Here is a 23,600-nt window from a genome sequence, read left to right as displayed (position 1 = left end):
ATTAAGGCCTACTTGAATAAGTGTTTTTCGATGAAGGACCTTGGAGAAGCTGCTTACATATTAGGCATCAAGATCTATAGAGATAGATCGAGACGCCTCATAGGTCTTTCACAAAGCACATACCTTGATAAGATATTGAAGAAGTTCAATATGGATCCGTCCAATAAGAGGTTCTTGCCTGTGTTGCAAGGTGTGAAATTGAGCTCAGCTCAATGTCCGACCATGACAGAAGATAGAGAAAAGATGAGTGTCGTCCCCTATGCCTCAGCCATAGGGTCTATCATGTATGCCATGCTATGTACCAGACCTGGTGTAAACCTTGCCATGAGTTTAGTAGGTAGGTACCAAAGTAATCCCGGCATGGAACACTGGACAGCGGTTAAGAACATCCTAAAGTACCTGAAAAGGACTAAGGATATGTTTCTCGTATATGGAGGTGACGAGGAGCTCGTCGTAAAGGGTTACGTCGATGCTAGCTTCGACACAGATCTGGATGACTCTAAGTCACAAACCGGATACGTGTATATTTTGAATGGTGGGGCAGTTAGCTGGTGCAGTTGCAAGCAAAGCGTCGTGGCGGGATCTACATGTGAAGCGGAGTACATGGCAGCCTCGGAGGCAGCGCATGAAGCAATCTGGATGAAGGAGTTCATCACCGACCTAGGAGTCATACCCAATGCGTCGGGGCCGATCACTCTCTTCTGTGACAACACTGGAGCTATTGCCCTTACCAAGGAGCCCAGGTTTCACAAGAAGACCAGGCACATCAAGCGTCGCTTCAACTCCATTCGTGAAAATGTTCAAGATGGAGACATAGATATTTGCAAAGTACATACGGATCTGAATGTCGCAGATCCTTGACTAAACCTCTTCCGCGAGCAAAACATGATCAACACCAGAACTCTATGGGTGTTCGATTCATCACAATGTAACTAGATTATTGACTCTAGTGCAAGTGGGAGACTGTTGGAAATATGCCCTAGAGGCAATAATAAACTGGTTATTATTATATTTCCTTGTTCATGGTAATTGTCTATTGTTCATGCTATAATTGTGTTATCCAGAAATCGTAATACATGTGTGAATACATAGACCACAACATGTCCCTAGTGAGCCTCTAGTTAACTAGCTCGTTGATCAATAGATAGTCATGGTTTCCTGACTATGGACATTGTATGTCATTGATAACGGGATCACATCATTAGGAGAATGATGTGATGGACAAGACCCAATCCTAAGCATAGCACAAGATCATGTAGTTCGTTTGCTAGAGCTTTTCCAATGTCAAGTATCATTTTCTTAGACCATGAGATCGTGTAACTCCCAGATGCCATAGGAGTGTTTTGGGTGTACCAAACGTCACAATGTAACTGGGTGACTATAAAGGTATACTACAGGTATCCCCGAAAGTATCTGTTGGGTTGACACGGATCGAGACTAGGATTTGTCACTCCGTATGATGGAGAGGTATCTCTGGGCCCACTCGGTAATGCATAATCATAATGAGCTCAATGTGACCAAGTGTTTGGTCACGGGATCATGCATTACGGTACGAGTAAAGTGACTTGCCGGTAACGAGATTGAACGAGGTATTGGGATACCGACGATCGAATCTCGGGCAAGTAACGTACCGATTGACAAAGGAAATTGCATACAGGATTGATTGAAGCCTCGACATCGTGGTTCATCCGATGAGATCATCGTGGAACATGTGGGAGCCAACATGGGTACCCAGACCCCGCTGTTGGTTATTGACCGGAGAGTCGTCTCGGTCATGTCTGCGTGTCTCCCGAACCCGTAGGGTCTATACACTTAAGGTTCGGTGACGCTAGGGTTGTAGAGATATTAGTATGCGGTAACCCGAAAGTTGTTCGGAGTCTCGGGTGAGATTCCGGACGTCACGAGGAGTTCCGGAATGGTCCGGAGGTGAAGATTTATATATAGGAAGTCCAGTTTCGGCCATCAGAAAAGTTTCGGGGGTAATCGGCATTGTACCGGGACCACCGGAAGGGTCCCAGGGGTCCACTGGGTGGGGCCACCTATCCCGGAGGGCCCCATGGGCTGAAGTGGGAGGGGAAACAGCCCCTGGTGGGCTGGTGCGCCCCCATGGGCCTCCCCCTGCGCCTAGGGTTGGAAACCCTAGGGGTGGGGGGCGCCCCACTTGGCTTGGGGGGCAAGTTCCCCTTGGCTGCCGCCCCCCTTGGAGATCCCATCTCCTAGGGCCGGCGCCCCCCTAGGGGCCCTATATATAGTGGGGGGGGAGAGAGGGAAGCCATACCCAAGTCCCTGATGCCTCCCTCTCCCCTCGTAACACCTCTCTCTCTCTTGTTGGAGCTTGGCGAAGCCCTGCCGAGATCACCGCTGCTTCCACCACCACGCCGTCGTGCTGCTGGATCTCCATCAACCTCTCCTTCCCTTGCTGGATCAAGAAGGAGGAGACGTCTTCCCAACCGTACGTGTGTTGAACGCGGAGGTGCCGTCCGTTCGGCGCTCGGTCATCGGTGATTTGGATCACGACGAGTACGATTCCATTAACCCCGTTCTCTTGAACGCTTCCGCTCGCGATCTACAAGGGTATGTAGATGCACTCCCCTCTCCCTCTTGCTAGATGACTCTATAGATTGATCTTGGTGATGCGTAGAAAATTTTAAAATTCTGCTACGTTCCCCAACAATAAGCCTTGCAAGCATTGCAACTAATGAGTTAGTTGCAGGATGATGTATTACAGAACGAGTAAAGAGACTTGCCGGTAATGAGAATAAACTAGGTATTGAGATACCCACGATCGAATCTCGGGCAAGTAACATACCGATGAAAAAGGTAACAATGTATGTTGTTATGCGGTTTAACTAGTAAAGATCTTCATAGAATATGTAGGAGCCAATATGAGCATCCAGGTTTCGCTATTGGTTATTGACCGGAGACATGTCTCGGTCATGTCTACATAGTTCTCGAACCCATAGGGTCCGCACACTTAAAGTTCGATGATGGTTATATTATGAGTTTATGTGTCTTGATGTACCGAAGGAAGTCCGTAGCCCCGGATGAGATCAAGGACACGACGAGGAGTATTGAAATGATCGAGACATAAAGATTGATATATTGGAAGCCTATATTTGGATATCGGAAGTGTTCCGGATGAAATCGGGATTTTACTGGAGTACCGGGGGTTACCGGAATCCCCCCGGGGTTTAATGGGCCAAGATGGGCCTTAGTGAAGAAGAGGAGGGGCGGCCAGGGTAGGCCGCGCGCCCCCTCTCCCTCTAGTCCGAATTGGACAAGGAGGGGGAGCGCCCCCCCCCCTTTCCTTCCTCTCTCCCTCCTCCTTTCCCCTTCTCCTAATCCAACTAGGAAAGGAGGGAGTCCTACTCCCATCGGGAGTAGGACTCCTCCCTGGCGCGCCTCCTCCTGGCCGGCCGCCTCTCCCCCTTGCTCCTTTATATACGGGGGCAGGGGGCACCTCTAGACACACAAGTTGATTTGTTGATCTCTCCCAGCCGTGTGCGGTGCCCTCCTCTACCATAATCCACCTCGATCATATCGTAGCGGTGTTTAGGCGAAACCCTGCGTCGGTAGCATCATCATCACCGTCATCACGTCGCCGTGCTGACGAAACTCTCCCTCGAAGCTCTGCTGGATCGGAGTTCGTGGGATGTCATCGAGCTGAACATGTGCTGAACTCGGAGGTGCCGTACGTTCGGTATTTGGATCGGTCGAATCGTGAAGACGTACAACTATATCAACCGTGTTGTGCTAACGCTTCCGCTTTCGACTACATGAAAGTGAATCCTACATCTTTCGTGGAAGAACAACATACTGTAGGATTCACTTTCATGTAATAATACAATATGGATCGAAAGATGTAGATATATTGATGATAAGCAAAACTGATTTGACATTTATTACAAGCGTGTGTGTTACGAGGTGATAGCAAATTTGATTTGGGTGAACTGTAATCCAGAAAAAAGTGGGAATAGGCCAAGTTGTGAAGAGCGAAAGTGACTGAAATGTTCGTAACAATGTATGTTTCGGAAAAACAATTTAGATGTGTACATAGACTTATGATTTTTTTTTTCTTTGAAAAAAAAGAAAAGTTTTGTCCAGGCAAACATATGCTATAAATATATAATTTGTTGGAAATATGGTCAAAGGTGAATCTTTTTTTGCTGTTTACACAATTTACCATGCAGTAGTGTACAAATTAAAAAAAAATACAGGGAGCAAATTAAATAACTTGCAAATGTTATGCAAGCAGAAGAGAGGTTGTGCTTGTTTATTCCCGAGATGTAGTTTTGAAAGACAAAAAATATTTCTTAAATTGGAAGAAAATAACAAAATAATATTAGAAGGCAAATTACATTATAAGTTCGGTATAACAAATAGGTAATATGTTACAAGTAAGACCAAATTAAATAAAAGAATTAAAATTGGGGCAGTAACGAGTTGCTGAAATTGCCATGGGAAGAATCATTCGCAAGAACAAGAGGACGGGTTGAGAACAATGGTGGATGACAAACAAAAAAGGAATAGGATAATATGTTGACAAATTGAGCAGAATAGGCACAAGTTCCTACAGACAAAACTAAGGTACGGTGAGTTGGAAAAACAAAGTCAGTTTCGTATAGTGTGATTTGGCAGAACAAGAACCAAAGTTAGCACTAAAAATGAAAAGAAACCATACAAAAAGTTGTGCACTTGGAAGAATGAACTCGAAATGATATCTGGTTTGGGGCAACTCATAAGAACGCAACAAAGTCTTTCAAAAAAATTAAGATCTGACATTAGAACATGCACGTGTTGAATATAAGGATGCATATTTGAGATAAGAGAATTAAAAGTTTGGCAAAAGGGATTGTAACAAGTTCATCGAAAAAATGATGGCATGAACTTGCGAAGCAGCATGGCAGTACAAACTGATGAGTTAATGAAAGAACGATGCAGTACAAAATGATGAGTCCCCCAGAGATGGGTGCCATTAATCTTGTCCGATGAGTACACGGAATGAAAGTAATTGCACAGAAGGAAGAAGAAAGAGAAAGAAGAGGATGAAACGAAGATGAACAGTGTAACGAACTCATCAAACAAGGTATGTAATGGAACGGGGGACGTAGCATACGCGGAAGTAGAAAGACGTATAACAAGTACTTGTGAAAGTATTTGTACAGAATAGACGTGTATACTATCTCCTATTTGTTTTTTTTAATCCTACTGTCTCGTATTTGTATTCAGAGGGTTAAATCCATCTATTTTTTAAACCAATTTCCGTCGGATCATCTATTTGGATCAAGGCACGGATGGACGGTTGCAGGCGCGCGCCCCTACGAATTTTCGCCCGACACTTGAGGAGTTAAGGTATATGAGGCAATTTGAGAGGCTAAATTATTTCGAGTTAAGGTATATAAGGCACTTTGAGACGGAAATTGCTTGTGGAGGGTGAGCTCTATGGAGGCCTCCAAACGCAAAATTCAAAATTCGTAAAAACCCATATTTTTACATTTCAAAAAATTCTGAAAAAAAAACAAAGATAGATGAAGGCATAGTGCACAAGTGCGTAAATTTTCGGGACAAAATACGTTCAAATGAGAGCTGTGCAAAAAAAGACAAATTTGGAGTTTTTGAACACATGATACTGTTAATCCCCCAGAACACAAATTTATCTTTTTTGTACAGATCGCATTTCGATGTATTTCATCCTAAAATTTTACATACATACGCCTCACATCCTTGTTTATTTGTACAAAAAAAATCAATTTTTTTCGAAAATGAAAATTTTGAAATTTGAATTTTTCAAAAAAATAGGCCTCCATGTAGGCCGAGAGCCAAAACGCCATTCTCACTTTAAGAGGCCAAATTATAAGGCCAATCTACGTTAAAAGACACCCAAGTTCAATGATAGTGGTAAGATTCAAATGAGGAAGAAGAAACTATCTGGATATTATTTATGACACGGTGGCGGGAGAATCGAGGGCGGGGGGCACGCAAATTGGGTTTGTGGATGCAGGCAACAAGGCAAAGTAGGCAGGCCATACCCATCACCGCCCGGCCGCCACATGTGTCAGCACCGCACACGCCGACGCCACCGTTCACCGTTACGCACTCTCCAGCAGCCTACCTTCCCCTTTAGTATACTAGTAGTAGTATAGTATAGATAGATAGAGTAACAGGGGTGCTTTCGCTTTGTACCTACCTCCTCTGCCGCCTTGCGTTGCATGCTCGCTCGCGCTCGGGCCGGCGTGGCACGGCGAGAAAAATCCACTCGGCCCGGTCCGGTCGTGTCATGCCGTCACCCTAACCACCTCGACTCCCCTTCCACCAAACCAACCAACTCATCATCCTCTCTCCCTCTCTTTCTCTCCCGCGCGCGCCTACCTTCCCTTCCCAAGAGAGCAAGCAGATGAGAGGGGCCGCCTATATAAGTCCGCCCGCCCTTTCCTCCCCCCAATCTAGCCCGCACACGCCACGCCACACCCACACGTGAGCTAAGCAAAAGCAAGACCACCATCAAAGATCGGCCATGGGTCGGTCGCCGTGCTGCGAGAAGGCGCACACCAACAAAGGCGCGTGGACGAGGGAGGAGGACGAGCGGCTGGTGGCCCACGTCCGGGCGCACGGGGAGGGCTGCTGGCGCTCGCTGCCCGGCGCCGCCGGCCTGCTGCGCTGCGGCAAGAGCTGCCGCCTCAGGTGGATCAACTACCTCCGCCCCGACCTCAAGCGCGGCAACTTCACCCGCGACGAGGACGACCTCATCGTCAAGCTCCACAGCCTGCTCGGCAACAAGTGGTCGCTCATCGCCGCGCGCCTCCCCGGGAGGACGGACAACGAGATCAAGAACTACTGGAACACGCACATCCGGAGGAAGCTGCTGGGCAGGGGGATCGACCCCGTCACGCACCGCCCCCTCACCCACGCCGCCAGCGCCACCACCGTCTCCTTCCTCCATCCTGCGGAGCCGCCCAAGACGCAGCCGGCGACGGAGGAGAGTAAGCCGCCCAGGTGCCCGGACCTCAACCTGGACCTCTGCATCAGCCTGCCCTTCCAACAGGAGGAGGAACGGCCGCCGGCGAGAGCGTGCGCCAAGCCGGTGAAGATGGAGCAGCTGCAGCAGGGCGGCGGCGGCCTCTGCTTCCGCTGCAGCATCCTGAGAGTGAGAGGGGCGGCGACGGAGTGCAGCTGCGGCAGCAACTTCCTGGGCCTCAGGGCCGGCATGCTCGACTTCAGAGGCCTCCGGATGAAATAGATGAAATTTAGGAATAATTATTCCATCAAACTTTCTGCCTGCTGTAAATTGTTGCTCCCTCCTACTACCAAGTTTTTATTTAGCTTTTAGGAAAAGAAATACTACTACTACAGTAGATGGTGAGGAGGAGACTAGTATTATTAGGTGAGGATTTGTAGCCAGATCCTCCCTGCCCTCCTCGGTCTGCGAACGGAATGAAATAATAGATACTAAATTCAGTGCGTTTCCCATGGTCTCATGTCCCTGTGAACATCTCCTCAAACTTCCCTAGAAGAGAAGTGGCAAATGAAACACGTCCCAAACAAGAATATGAAAATGAGTACTAGACCTTGTCGTTAGTTCTCACTTCTAAAATAGAGCAGTTTTAACATTGTTCCAGTTAGACGGTCCTCGTGGGAATCTTCAATTTCAAGATGTTCTTGTGTTAGAGAGTCCGTTGTGCTGGTGGTGCAGATTGGTTGGAGCCACCAAGTTTGGTAGGTAGAGCTGTTTTGCGCGGGCTGTTGCTTTCGTACGTCTTGCCCTGTTCTCTTCTGTTCTGTTTTGGGTAGGGCGGCAGCAAGTTGAGATGCCGCCCGCTGCAAAGGAAAGCAGCGGCCATCCCCCGTTTGGTCGTTGTTGGATCGGATCGGATCGGATCGGATTGGATTGGGGTTGTGTTGTGTTGTGTTGTGTTGTGTTGGTGCACTCCTGTCCTTGCTAGATTCTTTTGGGTTGCTTCGGAGTCCGGACCAGTCTGAAAAGACTAACAAAAAGGCTGAATTTCCCCTTTTTTTCTTCTTTTTACAACGAAAATGGAACCTGCTTTCCTAGATATATATAAACAGGGAGAAATGGACCGATTTCTTAGCATATACTACTGTATTTTGATTAAAATATTATCTCCTCCATCTGGGGCGCCACAAATGGACTCCGAAATCCCTGCTCTCGGAAAAGTCGGTCGTCAGTGGACGAGGATTATCGGCCGTGGAAGGTGCAGACCGCCTGTGCACCAGGGCGGGCAGTGGAACATTTGGAGAGGAGGGGCTTTGTGCCGGCCGGACAACGACGGTATGTATCCTTGGATCCATTTTTGTAGTCGATAATGGCTGCCGACATGACTTACAGCCATGTACTACTACTAGTAGTACCTCGTGCTATAAATTATTCCGACGATCCCGACTGCATTTTGACGCGATAAAATACACCATCTATCCTCCTTCACGCGCTCATAACCACCAAGATTCATTGAGACCGAAAGGTAAGTTCCGATCTTTTCGACGAACTAGTATTGCTATTTACTCATTCTGGAATCAAAATTCAACTCTGCGAGAGAGATAGGTCGCCAGGTTCAGAACAACCCAGTGTCGTGGAGCAAGATTCTGTGAGTGCCAAATGAGCAACTTTGGGCGGTGTTTTATGCTACCGTTTGCTGTCTGGCTGACCGCTACGCTGAACCTGCCCCATTAGAATTTGGCAAGCGCCCTTCACTACCCCCGAAACTACTAAAGCATGTACTCCCTCTGTTTCGTAATGTAAGATCTTTTTTAACACTGCATAATGTCAAAAAAGTCTTACATTATGAGATGAAGGGAGTAGTAAACTATGCACCGTCACTGTCAAGTACTCTCTCCGTCTTAAAATAAATGTCGCTGATTTAGTACAATTTTATAGACGAAGGGAGCATTTTTTTTAAAAGGTCGACGAACACTGCCGCTGTTTCTCCATTCTTCTTCTTCTTTCGAATTTAGTTGTCCTGGCAATATACTATACCGTGGGACTGCAGAACAGAAGAGTGTAGCGTTGGTGGTAATCAGAGGACAAGTTGCTTGTTTGCCGCCGAACGAATGGCGTGGAGAGTAACATGCAAAGAAGCGTACTACAACTTCTTGTCGCTGCAACAACGCGTCCCCCCATGCACTTTAAAATTGCATAGTATGCGACCCATCCTATGGTCCTTGTAGCCCGCTGAATTTTATAAAAAGAGACGGTTATATGTTGTTTATTCGCGGGAACCAAGTTTCTACACCAAAACTCTTGTTCTTGATGCGTGTATGTATAGACTATAGACCAGGATAGTGAAGTGTCAGAAGCCACAACCAGAGAGAGAGAGGCAGGGAGATCCGTGGTTTTCAAGATGGAGGTAAAAGACAAGAGGTCCTTTTCCTTCCTCTTGCAAGTTATCACCGAAGCTATCTACTCCCTCCGTTTCAATAGGTGACTCAACTTTATACTTTAGTATGAAGTTGAGTCATCTATTTTGAAACTGAGGGAGTATATAGCAGTACACGCACACATCAGTTTTGCGGGTGGGTGATACGTTTGGTAGGCAGCAGGAGCTTCCACGCTCTTCCGGCTTGCTTCTTGCATTCATGTTTAATCTTCCATCAGCCCTTGCTGTTACTTTCACTCTTCTGCTGCTCAAATTACTACAGAAAAACATATATACTCTATAGTGTTAGAAAATGTCTTACATTATAGAACGGAGGGAGTAATTTATATCATACTTTCTCCATTCTACAATGTAGTGCTTCCTCTATCCCCGTGCTTCAACTTTGACCGTAAATTTAACTATCAAGACCGATTACGGCGGTAGCAAAAATTATATCAGTGATTCGTATTCAAAAGAAGTTTTCAATTATATAATTTTTTCTCCTGCCGCAGTTGGTCTCGTTGGTTAAATTTATGATCAAAGTTGGACCTTAAGAAGCGCGGGCACACTATATTTTAGAATGGAGGGAGTAGATACTGCGCATATGAGATTATCTTTCGTAATACATCCTCAAGTGAAGTTACTCACTGACAAGGTCTTAAATCCGACAGGACAGGGCAGCTGCACTCGCTCATGTAGTACTTGCGCTCAAAATCTGCCATGGGAAACCCTAAGCGCTGCTGATGACAGCAGCTACGAAGCCAACGCTGCGAATTAAGATTGATAATTATTAAGTGGAGCCATCACCGGATCCGATCGGATGGACCACAGCCGCCGCTGTTGGGAGTTCCCAAAGATCCAGCGGCGTTCACATGGGACAATGACATTCTTCCAGTGCTGTCACTGTAGTTTCCATTCACCACGCCGCCGCCGCTGCTGCCTGGAGTAGCTACCTCTTAAACGAGCGGTGAGCGAAGCATGGATGCAGTTGGCACATCCTCTCTTCTCTGTTGTAATGAAGAGGATTGGGTAGGTAGTAGGCCGGGTGGCCAGCCGCTCATTTCAGCATATATGATTTTCCTATTTTTCAGGTATCTTAATTTTTTTCGGAAATGTTAACATCCACACGTGTGGGCGTTTGCATCTCGCCCACACGCGTGGATCCGCATCCGTTCGTGAGCGCATGAATTTTGGCATGTTTCTAATGCCACGTAGGACTGGCCTGGTGCGTGGGCGTTCAGCCGGTCGCCCACACGGTAGTTTCACCACACAGGAGGGGCTGGTGTGTGGGCGTTCAGCAGTTCGTCCACACGCCATTTTGCACGCACGCACAAGGGCTAGTGTGTGGGCATTTAGCATCTTGCCCATACGCCCTTCTCCTCTTCCACAACCAAGCTGCTAGTTGCCATGTGTTTTTGCACTGCACATGGCAACTGCCCCTAGTGTGCTTTTATAAGCAGGTGACAACTCTCTTTTTTTACCCGAGTTTGCCATGTGTTTTGCAGGGTACACGGCAACTGCCTAGTGTGCACGTAAGCAGATGGCAACTCTCTTTTACTGAGTTGCCATATGTTTTTGCATGGTACATGGCAACTGCCCTAACGTGCACGTAAGCAGATGACAACTCTTCCTTTTTACATGGCAACTGCCCTAGCATGCTTGTGAGCACATGGCAACTCTCTCAACTTCCTAGTGTTAGTATGTGGCAACTCCTAAAGTTATGAAATCATGGCAACTACATTAGATCAGACCATACATGGCAACTGCAGTTGAGCAACCATGGCAACTGCAGTTGTCCGACATGGCAACCGTAGTTCAGCGACATGGCAACTGCAATTAAACGGACATGGACGAGGGTCTGGACCATGGCAACTGCGGGCGCGCGGTGACCGTCACGCGTGGCGTGCGAGACCAGGAGGTACGAGGCCTGACATACGGGCGTGTAGGCGTTATCAACTTCGCCCACACGCACGCGTGTGAGAGGGATCGGGAGGGAAAAAAAGAGGCGTGCGGGCGCTAATTGTTTTGCCCACACGTAGGTGTGTGGGTTGTTCCTCTTATACACCACACAAAATGTGTGGGCGGACTCCCTAACGCCCACACGTATGGCACTTATCGGCGTTCATTCTTTTTCTTGCGTTAGTCATTTTTTTCTTCTTCTTTCTTTCTTCTCCCTTCGGTCCTTTCTAGTCTATATATAAGTTTTGTCCGAAGTAAAGTATCTCTATTTTGATCAAATTTACAAAAAAAATACCAGCATTCACAAAATCAAATCCATATTTTGAGATTTATTATGAAATATAGTTTCATAATATATATATATATATAATTGGTGCTGTAGATATTCATATTTTTTTTAATATCAATTTGGTCAAACCTTGCCATCTTGACGAAAAAGGGTTTCCCCTGCTTTATATTAGAAAGCAACCGCACCAACATCTGACAACATGAATGGTTCAAGGTTCAAACGAAAGTAGAAAGTGCAACAAGGTACAAAATAAGTCCAGCTGGGGGCACAACACAACAAACCCCTGCAAATAAACGAAGGCTACTAGCTAATCCGTCTCGGGCGGTGGCGGAGGAGTCGGTGGAGCAATGGATCCGGCAGTGGAGCGAAGGCCCGCAATGATCAAGTCGATGTTGTCCCAATCGCGCCGCTTGCTAAGCGATCTCCAGAGCTGTAAGAAGCCACACATTTTATAAATTGCATCAGTCGCACGGAATGGAATCACATGCTCAATCACGAGTTTATTGCACACATTTCATAAGGTCCACGCAAGGGTGCCCATCGCCACCCAAAGGGATGAGCGAACCACGCATGGGAAGCCAAGGATCTCCCAAACATGTCCAGGAGATTATCATGGCATCGAATCCCTCCCACTGCACCCCGGAAAGGAGGAAATAGCTCCACAGGGAGATCGCTGCCGGGTAGAGGAAGAATATGTGGTTGGTGTCCTTCGGAACTCCACATACCGGGCATAGCCCTTTACTGGGACTGTTCTGCTTAATCACTTTCGTACCCGAAGGTAGGCGGCCACGAACCCACTGCCAAAGGAAGATACAAATCTTCATCGGTAGCTTAGTCTCCCATAAGAGATTTAGTTTGGCTGGACTAGGAGTGGCCAAAATCGCGTGGTATAAGGACTTCGTTGAAAACACGCCACTTGGTTCGAGACGCCAAGAGATGGCGTCATGCTCAAGAGTGGGGGAGTTTAGGGTGACGAACTCCAGCAGTTCCGCCCATTGATCCCGCTCATGAGGACCAAAGGTGCGCCGGAAGGCAACGCTCCCAAGATCCGCCAAAGTCACACCCACCATGAGCTGCAGATGGGTGCAAATACTAAAGAGCAAATAGAACTGCTCTGCAAACGGTCTAGTGCCCGACCAGCGATCCAACCAGAACAATGTGTTGGTGCCCGAACCAACACAAATCGTAGATCCTACCCGAAGAACCGACAACAATAGTATGACCGACTGCCAGAATTGGGAGCCATCTGCTCTAGGGGCAAAAGCTAATGGTTGTTCGTGCAAATATTTTGCGCGGATAATCTCAAGCCACAACCCACCATCACCGTTCTCAATATGCCACAGCCACTTAGATAATAGGGCGATGTCCATCTGCTTGGAGGAAATGACCCCAAGGCTGCCCTGGTCTTTGGGCTTGCATATCTCAGACCATTTAACCATGTGATATTTCTGCCAATCACCCTTCCCCGCCCGGAAGAACCGGGACTGGTACTTGGCAATCTCCTGATGAAGGGATTCGTGTTAACTATAGAATCCCATCATATACATCAACAACGTAATCATGGAGGAGTTGATCAAAACTGCCCTAGCTGCCTTGGAGAGCCAACACCCTAGGGTGGAGGTCCTTCTCCTCGAGAAGGGAATCGCTAATCGGCATGCTGAGATAAGTAGTCGGGAATGACCTGATACGTCGCCAACGTATCTATAATTTTTTATTGTTCCATGCTATTATATTATCAAACCTGGATGTTTTATATGCATTTACACTAGTACATCGAGGTACTATAGAAACGGTTTTTAACCCCCTTCCATGACGGCATCTGAAACCGTCGCCAAGTGAGTGTGGGCGAAAGGGGGGTCCTTCCCACACGACCCAAAAACCGTCGGGGATATGCCCTCCTGGCACACACACTCGGCAAAATAAGGTCGTGTGCGACCGACGAGCGACCAAATACGGTTATACGTACAATAGTGCTAAAAATACAATTATACAGGCAAAATCATTTCCGGTCGTAAGTACATCCCACACAGTCTGTCCCCGCTAAACGTTTCCGTTCGTATATACATCCCACACAGTCGCTCCAAGGAAAACGTTTCTGTTCGCAGGTACATCACACACAACTTTCCCCGTTAAATCATTTGTGATAACGTTTCTATTGCACACGGTATTAACAATTTTATTGTTTGGGCTATTGAATGCATCACACACGGCGCGTAGAAGAAACTGTGTGGCAAAGGCTGTCCATCACACATAGTTTTTATATGGTAAACGTTTGCGCCAGGTGGCCAAACGCAAACAATTTTCAAGAGGATGTCGTGTGTAATTGTTCATTAATCTAACACGGTTTAATCCTAGAAACTGTGTGTGTGCGTTGCCTGAGGTCATCGCCCAAGGTGTTTTCTCAATAACCGCTTGCAATAGAAAAACCCAATTAGCAGGCTAATTATCCTATCATTAATAATTCATTTAGTAATCTAATTGACATTTCATATTAAGCAAACAATATATTTCATTTTCATAATTGAAATACATCAGAGTACAACATCATATAGCTTCAGCACTCAGCTACCCCATTACACAACTTTACCAGCACCAAGTTTCACATGCAACATCTATAACCTTTCGAAATTAGCATCATAGACGATACATAAATAGATGTATCTCATCTCGGAAACTGCTAAAGCAGAAGGCGGATATCGAGCCTTAATTGATGTTGAAGGTCTTTGCAATTTTAGGCCAGTGCCTGTGGATGATTGACCGTCCATCCTTCGTCCTCTTCAAGAACACTTCAATATTGAACCGTGGGTGTTGTATGAATACCTTACTCGCCTCCTGACCATACATGTGGTTTGAGAGGTAATCATCAGTAAAATGCTTTGGAAAGGCCTGAAAACAAGGATGTGCATAAATATTTTCTCTATATTGGAAATGGGGCAAAGAAATAAAAAAGACAAGGTATAATAGTTAGTACCATCCTGTAGTGAACTGATGTCTTCTTCATCGTGTACACAAAGACCTTGTTGTTTTTTGTCGCTAATTTATTTATCCTAACAATCTTTCCGAGTTTCTTAACTTGACTGATATTCATGGACAACTCATTTCCCCATATGCAAAAAGGGTCGAACAATGAATCAAAACCTCTGACAGCAGGACCTACATGTGCAAGACCAAATTGTTAAAAACCTAAATATTAGAATGGTTCCTTCAATTGCATAATAATGTGCTATTAGACAAAGGACCATGCATGTGCAAACCTCGATTGTAAACCTCGGTGCTTCCCATTGTTTCCCTGCAACACATATAAGGTAGTTAGTCATCAGGTTAAGTGAGGGTTCACATGCTATCAGTAAAATATGTTGATGAAAAATAAGCACATTGCAGATTCATCAGATTAATTCAAGCCACATGGAAAACCATTTATCTAAACCAAGCATGATCAAGAACTAGGAAATATAGCACTTTGTATATGTTTCTCATGTATAAGCGCAACCAAATTCGATTTATTCCTCACATGCACAATAATACAAAATTCTACCCATGACAATTGGACATCGCATTGCAGAAGTGAACCAAGCAGTTAACTAAACACCACAACAAATGAACCAAACATTAACTGAGCACCACATTGCACAATATAACATACTTCTAATAGAAGATCAGACAATTAACCAAACCAAGCATGCTTAACAACTTGGAAATGTAGCAATTGTATTTGTTTCTCATGTATTTAATATAGCCAAATTCAATTTAGTCCTCACATGGTATACAATAACAGAATGCACCCACAATAATTGAACATCACATTGCAGAATTGAACCAAACAGTTAACTAAACACCACAACAAATGAACCAAACGTTAACTGAGCACCACATTGCACAATATAATATACTCCTAATAGAAGATCAGACAGTTAACCAAACCAAGCATGCTTGACAACTTGGAAATATAGTAATTTTATTTTTTATCTCATGTATTTAGTACAACCAAATTCGATTTATTTCTCACATGATATACAATAATAGAATGCACCCACAACAATTGAACATCGCATTGCAGAATTGAACCAAATAGTTAACTAAACACCACAACAAATGAACCAAACGTTAATTGAGCACCACATTGCACAATGTATAACATACTAGAAGATCAGCCAGTTAACCAAACCAAGCATGCTTGACAACTTGGAAATATAGCAATTGTATTTGTTTCTCATGTATTTTGTAAAGAAAAATTTAGTTTATTTCTCACATGAAAGATAATACAAAATTGCACCCTGAATAATTGAACATCACATTTGTAGAATTGAACCAAACAGTTAACTAAACACGAAAACTAATTAACCAAACAGTTAGAAGGGTGGGCTCAAGAAAATGCCACAAACTGTCGTTGAAAGCAGCCAACCGTGTCGCGTCGATGGCACGCGAGGCGTCGACGGTGGCCTCGACGGCGAGGTGCGCCTCCAAGATCTGGGGGTCAGCATGAATGGCAGCTATCGCGACCTCATCCGCGCGTGCGGCCATGATTTGCTTCTCCGCTGCCAAATGCTCCTTGAGATCCTGGATATACTGCATGCACCATGGCTTAGGGCGGCGCTTATTTGATAGAGGGGTCGGTGATTTGGGTGGAAGGTCTCGCGCCGACGGTCGGGGCATATGGGATGTGGAAGGAGGAGGAGGATGGGGGTCAGGTGTGGATTACCTACCTGGATAGACGAGGCCGAGCAGCGTGAAGGAGGGCCACCGACAAGGAGGCGACGCTGCAAGCAAGGAGTGAAGGTTTCAACTTGGAAAGGAAGGCGAAAATAGGGGAAATGTGGCTTTTGGTAAGGGGGAGAGGCGGGGAGGTAGATATTTCTGCGGAAGTCAGAAATTTGGAACCGCTTCAACGAAAAAACTGGCGCGCAAAGTGTCATCAGACACGGTCCCCTATTCAGAACTGTGTACGATATGTGAACATCACAAATGATTCAGATAGCTTAACCCGTGTGTGATGAATTTGAACGTCAAAAATTTTGGTTCGAATTTCCCTGGTTATAGTGGTCATCCACTTCATTGCATAATTTGGGTACATAAAGGAGACTAGAGCACACCCACACTTCTTAATCTAGCAAGTTTAGCAATTAAACAGAGCTAGATGACCTAAACATTACTCTAACAAATTAAAGACCAGTGTTTTAATTAAAAAAACAAAGAGTACTACTATGGATGGTGCTCGTCGATCTCCGTCGCCGCCTCCGTGTCCAGCTCACGCCCGACGGTCTCCTGGGGAAGGGGCTCCATGGCATCCATCGCACTATACTCGGCAAGCATCTTGCCATCCGCATCCGCCATCTCTTTGGAATAGGCCGCCACGAGCTGGCATGGGCGGCCGCGATCTAGGCTTTGGCGGGCTCCGTCGTGGCAAGGTATGCCGCGCTGGAACGGACGGCTGCTCGAACTCTCTCAGCGATTGCCAACTCTTCGCCCGTGGGTTGCCGACCGTTCTCGGAGAAGTTTCGTTCGATTTGTGCAGTGACCGCCACGAGCTGGGTGTGGGAGGCCTCGACATGGTCGTGGGTGGCCTCGACATGGTCATGGGCGACCACCATCAGAGCTAAGGCCATCGCTGCAGAACGGACAGCTGTTGTGCCGCTCTCGCCAGTTGCTATCCCCGAGGCAGATGTTGATGCCGCCGCTTGAGAAGCAACAACGGTCGTCTAGGTTGCCTTGGCCACCGGGACGCAGATTGCGGTCGCCCTCACAAAGCTTGTTAGCACGCGCCTAGCGGCTGCGGCCGCGCTTTCGCTGGAGTGGGTCGCCGAAGTTGCCCTCACGACGCGGGTCCATGTCCCCATCTTTCACCGACGATGATTGAACAGTGAAATGATATTTGGGGAGTGAGCTAGTGTGCTTGACATGCCGGCTGTGGACTGTAGCCGTCGCACCTTGATACGTCGTCGTCGTATCTATAATTTTTGATTGTTTCATGCCAATATTATACAACTTTTGCATACTTTCAGCAACATTTTATATGATTTATTGGACTAACCTATTGATCCAGTGCACAATGCTAGTTCCTGTTTTCTGCATGTTTTTTGCATCGCATTGTATCCATATCAAATAAAGTCCAAATGCAATAAATTTTATGGGGAATTATTTTGGAATATATGTGATTATTGTGAGTTGGAATCACCGCAAACGGAGGCCCACACAGTCCACAAGACACCATGGCGCGTGGTGGTGGGTTGTGCCCTCCTCGAACGTCGGTTGGAGATCTACTTTGGGTGCAAGGAAGCTTATATCCGAAAAAAAATCGTGTTAAAATCTCAGCGCAATCGGAGTTACGGATCTCCCGGAATATAAGAAACGGTTTTCGGCCAGATCTGGGGAACGTGAAACAGAAGAGAATAGAGAGGGATATCCAATTTCGGAGGGGCTCCCGCCCCTCCGCCTCCATAGGATACCATGGACTAGAAGGGGAATTATCCTCCCCATCTAGGGGGGAGGCCAAGGAAGAAGAAGAAGTAGGGGGGCTCTCTCCCCCTCGCTCCTGGTGGCGCCGGAGTGCCGTCGGGGCAACGATCGAGACAACGATCTACATCAACAATCTTGCTACCGTCAACACCAACTCTCTCCTCCTCTATGCAGCGGTGTGACACCCCTTCTCCCTACTGTAATCTCTACTTAAACATGGTGCTCAACTCCATATATTATTTCCCAATGATCTATGGTTATCCTATGATGTTTGAGTAGATCCCTTTTGTCTTGTGGGTTAATCGTGATCTTGGTTGGTATGATTGTATTTTTTATTTGTGGTGCTGTCCTATGGTGCCCTCCGTTCTCGCACAAACGTGAGGGGCCCCGTTGTAGGGTGTTGCAATATGTTCGTGGTTTGCTTATGGTGGGTTGCGAGAGTGACAGAAGCTTAAACCCGAGTAGGTGGGCTATGGCGTATGGGGGTAAAGAGGACTTGATACTTAATGCTATGGTTGGGTTTCACGACCTTAATGATGTTTAGTAGTTGCGGATGCTTGATAGAGTTCCAATCATAAGTGCATATGATCCAAGTAGAGAAAGTATGTTAGCTCATGCCTATCCCTCATATAGAATTGCAAGAATGATTACCGGTACTTGTTATCGATTGCCTAGGGACAAATAACTTTCTTGTTGACAAAAACCCTTTTAATAAACACCTAACTTTTATTATCTTGCAAAGTACTTCTAGTATTATTCTTGCAAAGTAGTTCTAGCATCACACCTACAAAATAGTTTCATACTTGTTTTCGATAAAGCAAACGTCAAGTGTGCGTAGAGTTGTATCGGTGGTCGATAGAACTTGAGGGAATATTTGTTCTACCTTTAGCTCCTCGTTGGGTTCGACACTCTTATTTATCGAAGAAGGCTACAAATTATCAAGACCTTTTTCTGGCGCCATTGCCAGGGAGTTATAGCGTGGGGTGAATATTCTCGTGTGTGCTTGTTTGCTTTATCACCAAGTAGTTTTTATTTCTTGTTCTAAGTTGTTCTCTATCTTTAGTTATGGATATGGAACATGAAATACCAAAAAAATTAGTTGTACCTGTTACTCATGGAGATGGGGAACCTCCTAAAAGCTTCGATGATCATTATGTGAAAGATATTATGCACTACTTTGATAATCCTGAGAAAACCCCATTCAACTATATAATGGGAGTAACATTGGATCAACGTGAATACTTTAGGGATTATCGCTTGACTCATAAAGGGAAATTGTTATGGGATCAAATTCATATGTTGAAATGGTATGCTTGGAATCTATGCTTGAGATATGATTATACTTGTTGCTCTAGGATGAATGGTCCACATCTTCCCTTTTCATGCAAATTGAATGATAATGAAACCTTAGATTCTTATGCTAATGGTATATATGATTACTATGATGTGGAACGAATAGAATAATTTGTTGCTTTTAAGGGTGCTTCTGAAATTGAATCTCTTTTTTTAAAGTATGAAGATGATGATGATGCTGGCTATAGACCTGAAAATCTTGCTATTCTTAAATATTGCTATTATAATAATAAATACAATTGCGATATTGATTCATTTATTGAGAATATCTCCACTGTCCAAGAAGAGACTAACATTTTGCAGGAGTCTACGGAAGAAGAAAATGATGAAACTGTGAGCTCATTGGATGAAAAGAATGAGGAGGAAAGCGAAGAACAAACGGAGGAAGAGCGGATTAGCTACCCGTGCCCACCTTTTAATGCGAGTAACTCTTCAACTCATACATTATTTAATGCCCCTTCGTTCTTACCGAAGGATGAATGTTATAATGATTGTTATGATCCCGTTGATTCATTTGAAATATCCGTTTTTGATGAACTTGATGCTTGTTATGCTTGTGGCCAAGATGCCAATATGAATTATGCTTATGGAGATGAACTTTCTATAGTTCCTTATGTTAAGAATGACAGTGTTGCTATTGCACCCACACATGATAGTCCTATTATCTTTTTGAATTCTCCCAACTACACTATATCAGAGAAGTTTGCTCTTGTTAAGGATTATATTGATGGGTTGCCTTTTACCGTTGCACATGATAATTTTGATGAATATAATATGCATGTGCTTCTTCTCCTACTTGCAATTATTATGAGAGAGGAACTACATTTCCGCCTCTCTATGTTTCCAACACGAAAGAATTGCAAGAAACTTCTTATGCTATGTATTGGCCTTTACTTGATGTGCATGAATTGTTCTTGTATGACATGCCGATGCATAGGAAGAGAGTTAGACTTCATCATTGGATGATTTATGTTGCTTTGTGCTCAGTACTAAATTACAAATCATTGTTGATTCAAATTGGCTTTGATATACCTTGGGATTCAGGTGGATTCAGTAATTGAGCACTTTATGCCTAGCTTAATGTGACGCCCGGATAATTAAGCTACAGTGATCCCCCACTAAGGATGCCACGTCACCTCGGTTACTGTTGATGAACTCTAGATAATTCAAAACCGATTCAAATTCAAACTGAATTAAAAGCAAACATTAAAAGTTTTCAAAACTTTAAAACTAAAATGTTCAAGTTGTAGAAAATAAATCATAAATAATATTGATGCAGAAACCACATTTTGATAAAATATTTAGATGCAAGAAATTAATTAAAACAGGGGCTAAACAATTACTTAAATGCTTTTAAAAGGATTAAACTATTACAAACCATTTTGTTTTGAAGAGCTAAATTAATAGTGTCAAAGGCACAATTTGTAACACTAAATTTGGTGCCATAAAAACTAAAATAAATAGCAACTATAATAAATTGAAAAGGATAAATAAAAAGAAAACAGAGAAAAAGGAAAGAAAGAAAACCCCGGGCCTTCCCCCTCCCCTTCGGCCGTTTGGCCCAACTGGGCATCCAGCCCACCAGCCCACAGGCCCAGCCGCCCCCCATCACTCCCTTATCCCCTCTCCCCCGAAACCCTAATCCAACCACCCCACACTCCTCCCCCACATCTCTCTCCCCGATCCAGATCAGGATTGGGGGAACGAACCAACGTCGCCCCCGACGCCAGCGCCGCCCGGATCGACACCACGCCGGCGCCCCTCGCCGGATCGCTCCCCCGACGCTAACGCCGCCTCTCCGTCGCCTGCGGCATAGGCGCCTGCCCCCTCGACCCGAGCTAAATCGGGGGGCTCGGCCCCGCGGCGCCCCGAGCCTCGGCGCTGCTCCCCACCGCCGTCATCGCCTCGCCTCCTCACCTCTCCCTCGCGCTACTCCGGCCACCCCGAGCCTCCCCGAGCATGCTGCCAAAACCCCTACGGCCCTCGTGAGCTCTCCCTCTCCTCCTCTCTCCCGCGCGTGCACACGCTCGCCGTGCTTGACCGCGCGCGCCGTCGCCGCGCTGCTCGCTCGCCTCCCCCGCGCGTCGTCCTCGCGCTGGTTGCCCCGTCGCCGCGCCTCTCGCCCGCCTGTTGCCGCACACGCGCACCCGAGACTCGCCTCGCCCCAATCGCTGCCAAGCGAGGCCAGCGTCGCCTCGCCCTCCCTGCTCGCCCGCGCGCGTCCGCGCTTTCCGCTGCCGCGGCCATGCCGCGCCCGCGCCCTAGCCTCTCCTCCTGCTGTCTGCTGCTGCTCTGCACCGGCATCCCCACGCGGCCCCACTCGCCCTCGCTACATCGCCGCGGCCTGCCCCGGCCTCCTCTGCCACGCGCCCGCGCACTCACCGCGCCCGCGCTCGGTTCGGACGACCGCCCCCGCCCCCGCTCGTGCCCCTCGCCCCACGGCCCCGCTCCGCCCTGCCACCCGCATCCCCCTGCTCTAGCTGCGCCGCACCACCGCGCCCGTGGCCGCACTGCCCGGGCCTCGAATCCGTCGCCGGCGACCTCGCCTCGCACCGGGCGGGTTGCACCCTAGCGCCTGGATGCGCCCCGCCGGGTGCCCGTTGCGCCAGATCGGGCTGCGCCCTGTGCCTGCTAAGGCCAGGGGCCAATGACATGTGGGGCCCACCCCTTGGAACTTAAAAAAAAGGAATAAAAATAATAGTAAAAATAATAATTAATTAGTTAAGATAATCAATTAACTTTGTTAATCCTGTTAGTTAATCTAATTAACACTGTTAATTAGCCTTAATTATTTGATTAGGTAAATAGTGAATGACAGTTGGGCCCCACTGCCTTGTTTGACCGGTCAACGGTCAACGCTGACCGCTGACGTCATGATGACGCAATAAACATTTTCGAATTAAATTAATTTCTGATAAATCTAAAAATGATTAAATCTTTTAAAATTAATATAAAATAAACCGTAGCTCAGATGGAAAAACTTTGTACATGAAAGTTGCTCAGAACGACGAGACGAATTCGGATACGCAGCCCGTTCGTCCGCCACGCGTCCCTAGCATAGTGAACCTGCAACATTTCACCTCCGTTTCATCTGTCCGAAAACGCGGAACCCCGGGGATACATTCCCGGATGTTTCCCCCCTTCGCCGATATCACCTATCCCTGCGTTAGGTCACCCCTAGCAACGTATTGCCGCGTCTTGCTTTGTGTTACATTTGATTGCTCTGTTATTTATTTTGTTCCCCCTCCGTTACTTCTTTCCGGTAGACTACGAGACTGACGCTGCTGCTGGTACCCCGATCGACTACGGTGTTGACGACCCCTCCTTGTCTGAGCAACCAGGCAAGCCCCCCCTTTGATCACCAGATATCGCCTACTCTTCTCTATACTGCTTGCATTAGAGTAGTGTAGCATGTTACTGCTTTCCGTTATTCCTATCCTGATGCATAGCCTATCCTTGCTACTTCTGTTGTTACCATTACCTGCTATCCTACTGCTTAGTATAGGATGCTAGTGTTCCATCAGTGGCCCTACACTCTTGTCCGTCTGCCATGCTATACTACTGGGCCGTGATCACTTCGGAAGGTGACCACGGGCATATACAATATACTTTACACAGTTACCTTACCTGTGATACTGTTCGGAGATGGGGGCTGAAGGGGCAGGTGGCTCCATCCCGGTAGAGGTGGGCCTAGGTTCCCGACGGCCCCCGACTGTTACCTTGAGGCGGAGCGACAGGGCAGGTTCAGACCACCTAGGAGAGAGGTGGGCCTGGCCCTGGTCGGCGTTCGCGGATACTTAACACGCTTAACGAGATCTGGGTTTTTGATCTGAGTCTGGCCATTTGGTCTATACGCACTAACCATCTACGCGGGAGTAGTTATGGGTATCCCAGCGTCGTGGTATCAGCCGAAGCCTTCGTGACGTCAGCGACTGAGCGGCGCGCGCCGGATTGGAACGTAAGCCTGCTCTTGTATTAAGGGGGCTAGTTCTGCTTCCGGCCGCGTTCGCAACGTGCAGGTGTGCTAAGGGCGATGGGCCCAGACCCCTGGGCGCTTAGGTTTAGACCGGCGTGCTGACCTCTCTGTTGTGCCTAGGTGGGGCTGCGACGTGTTGATCTTCCACGGCCGGGCATGACCCAGGAAAGTGTGTCCGGCCAAATGGGATCAAGCGTGTTGG

At 46.7% G+C, this 23,600-nt stretch overlaps 1 protein-coding gene across 1 annotated transcript; it reads left to right on the top strand.

Moving 5' to 3' along the window:
• The first annotated feature begins 6,262 nt into the window (after nt 1–6,262).
• On the top strand, nt 6,263–7,467 carry LOC125522105 (myb-related protein Zm38-like). Its single transcript, XM_048687181.1, has one exon. The coding sequence runs from the start codon at nt 6,515–6,517 to the stop codon at nt 7,235–7,237; it is 723 nt and encodes a 240-aa protein (XP_048543138.1). The 5' UTR covers nt 6,263–6,514; the 3' UTR covers nt 7,238–7,467.
• The last annotated feature ends 16,133 nt before the right edge of the window (nt 7,468–23,600 follow it).

The sequence above is a fragment of the Triticum urartu genome, chromosome 7 (genome assembly GCF_003073215.2).
Source record: "Triticum urartu cultivar G1812 chromosome 7, Tu2.1, whole genome shotgun sequence".
NCBI lineage: Eukaryota > Viridiplantae > Streptophyta > Magnoliopsida > Poales > Poaceae > Triticum > Triticum urartu.
This window is presented reverse-complemented; position numbering and strand designations above follow the sequence as displayed.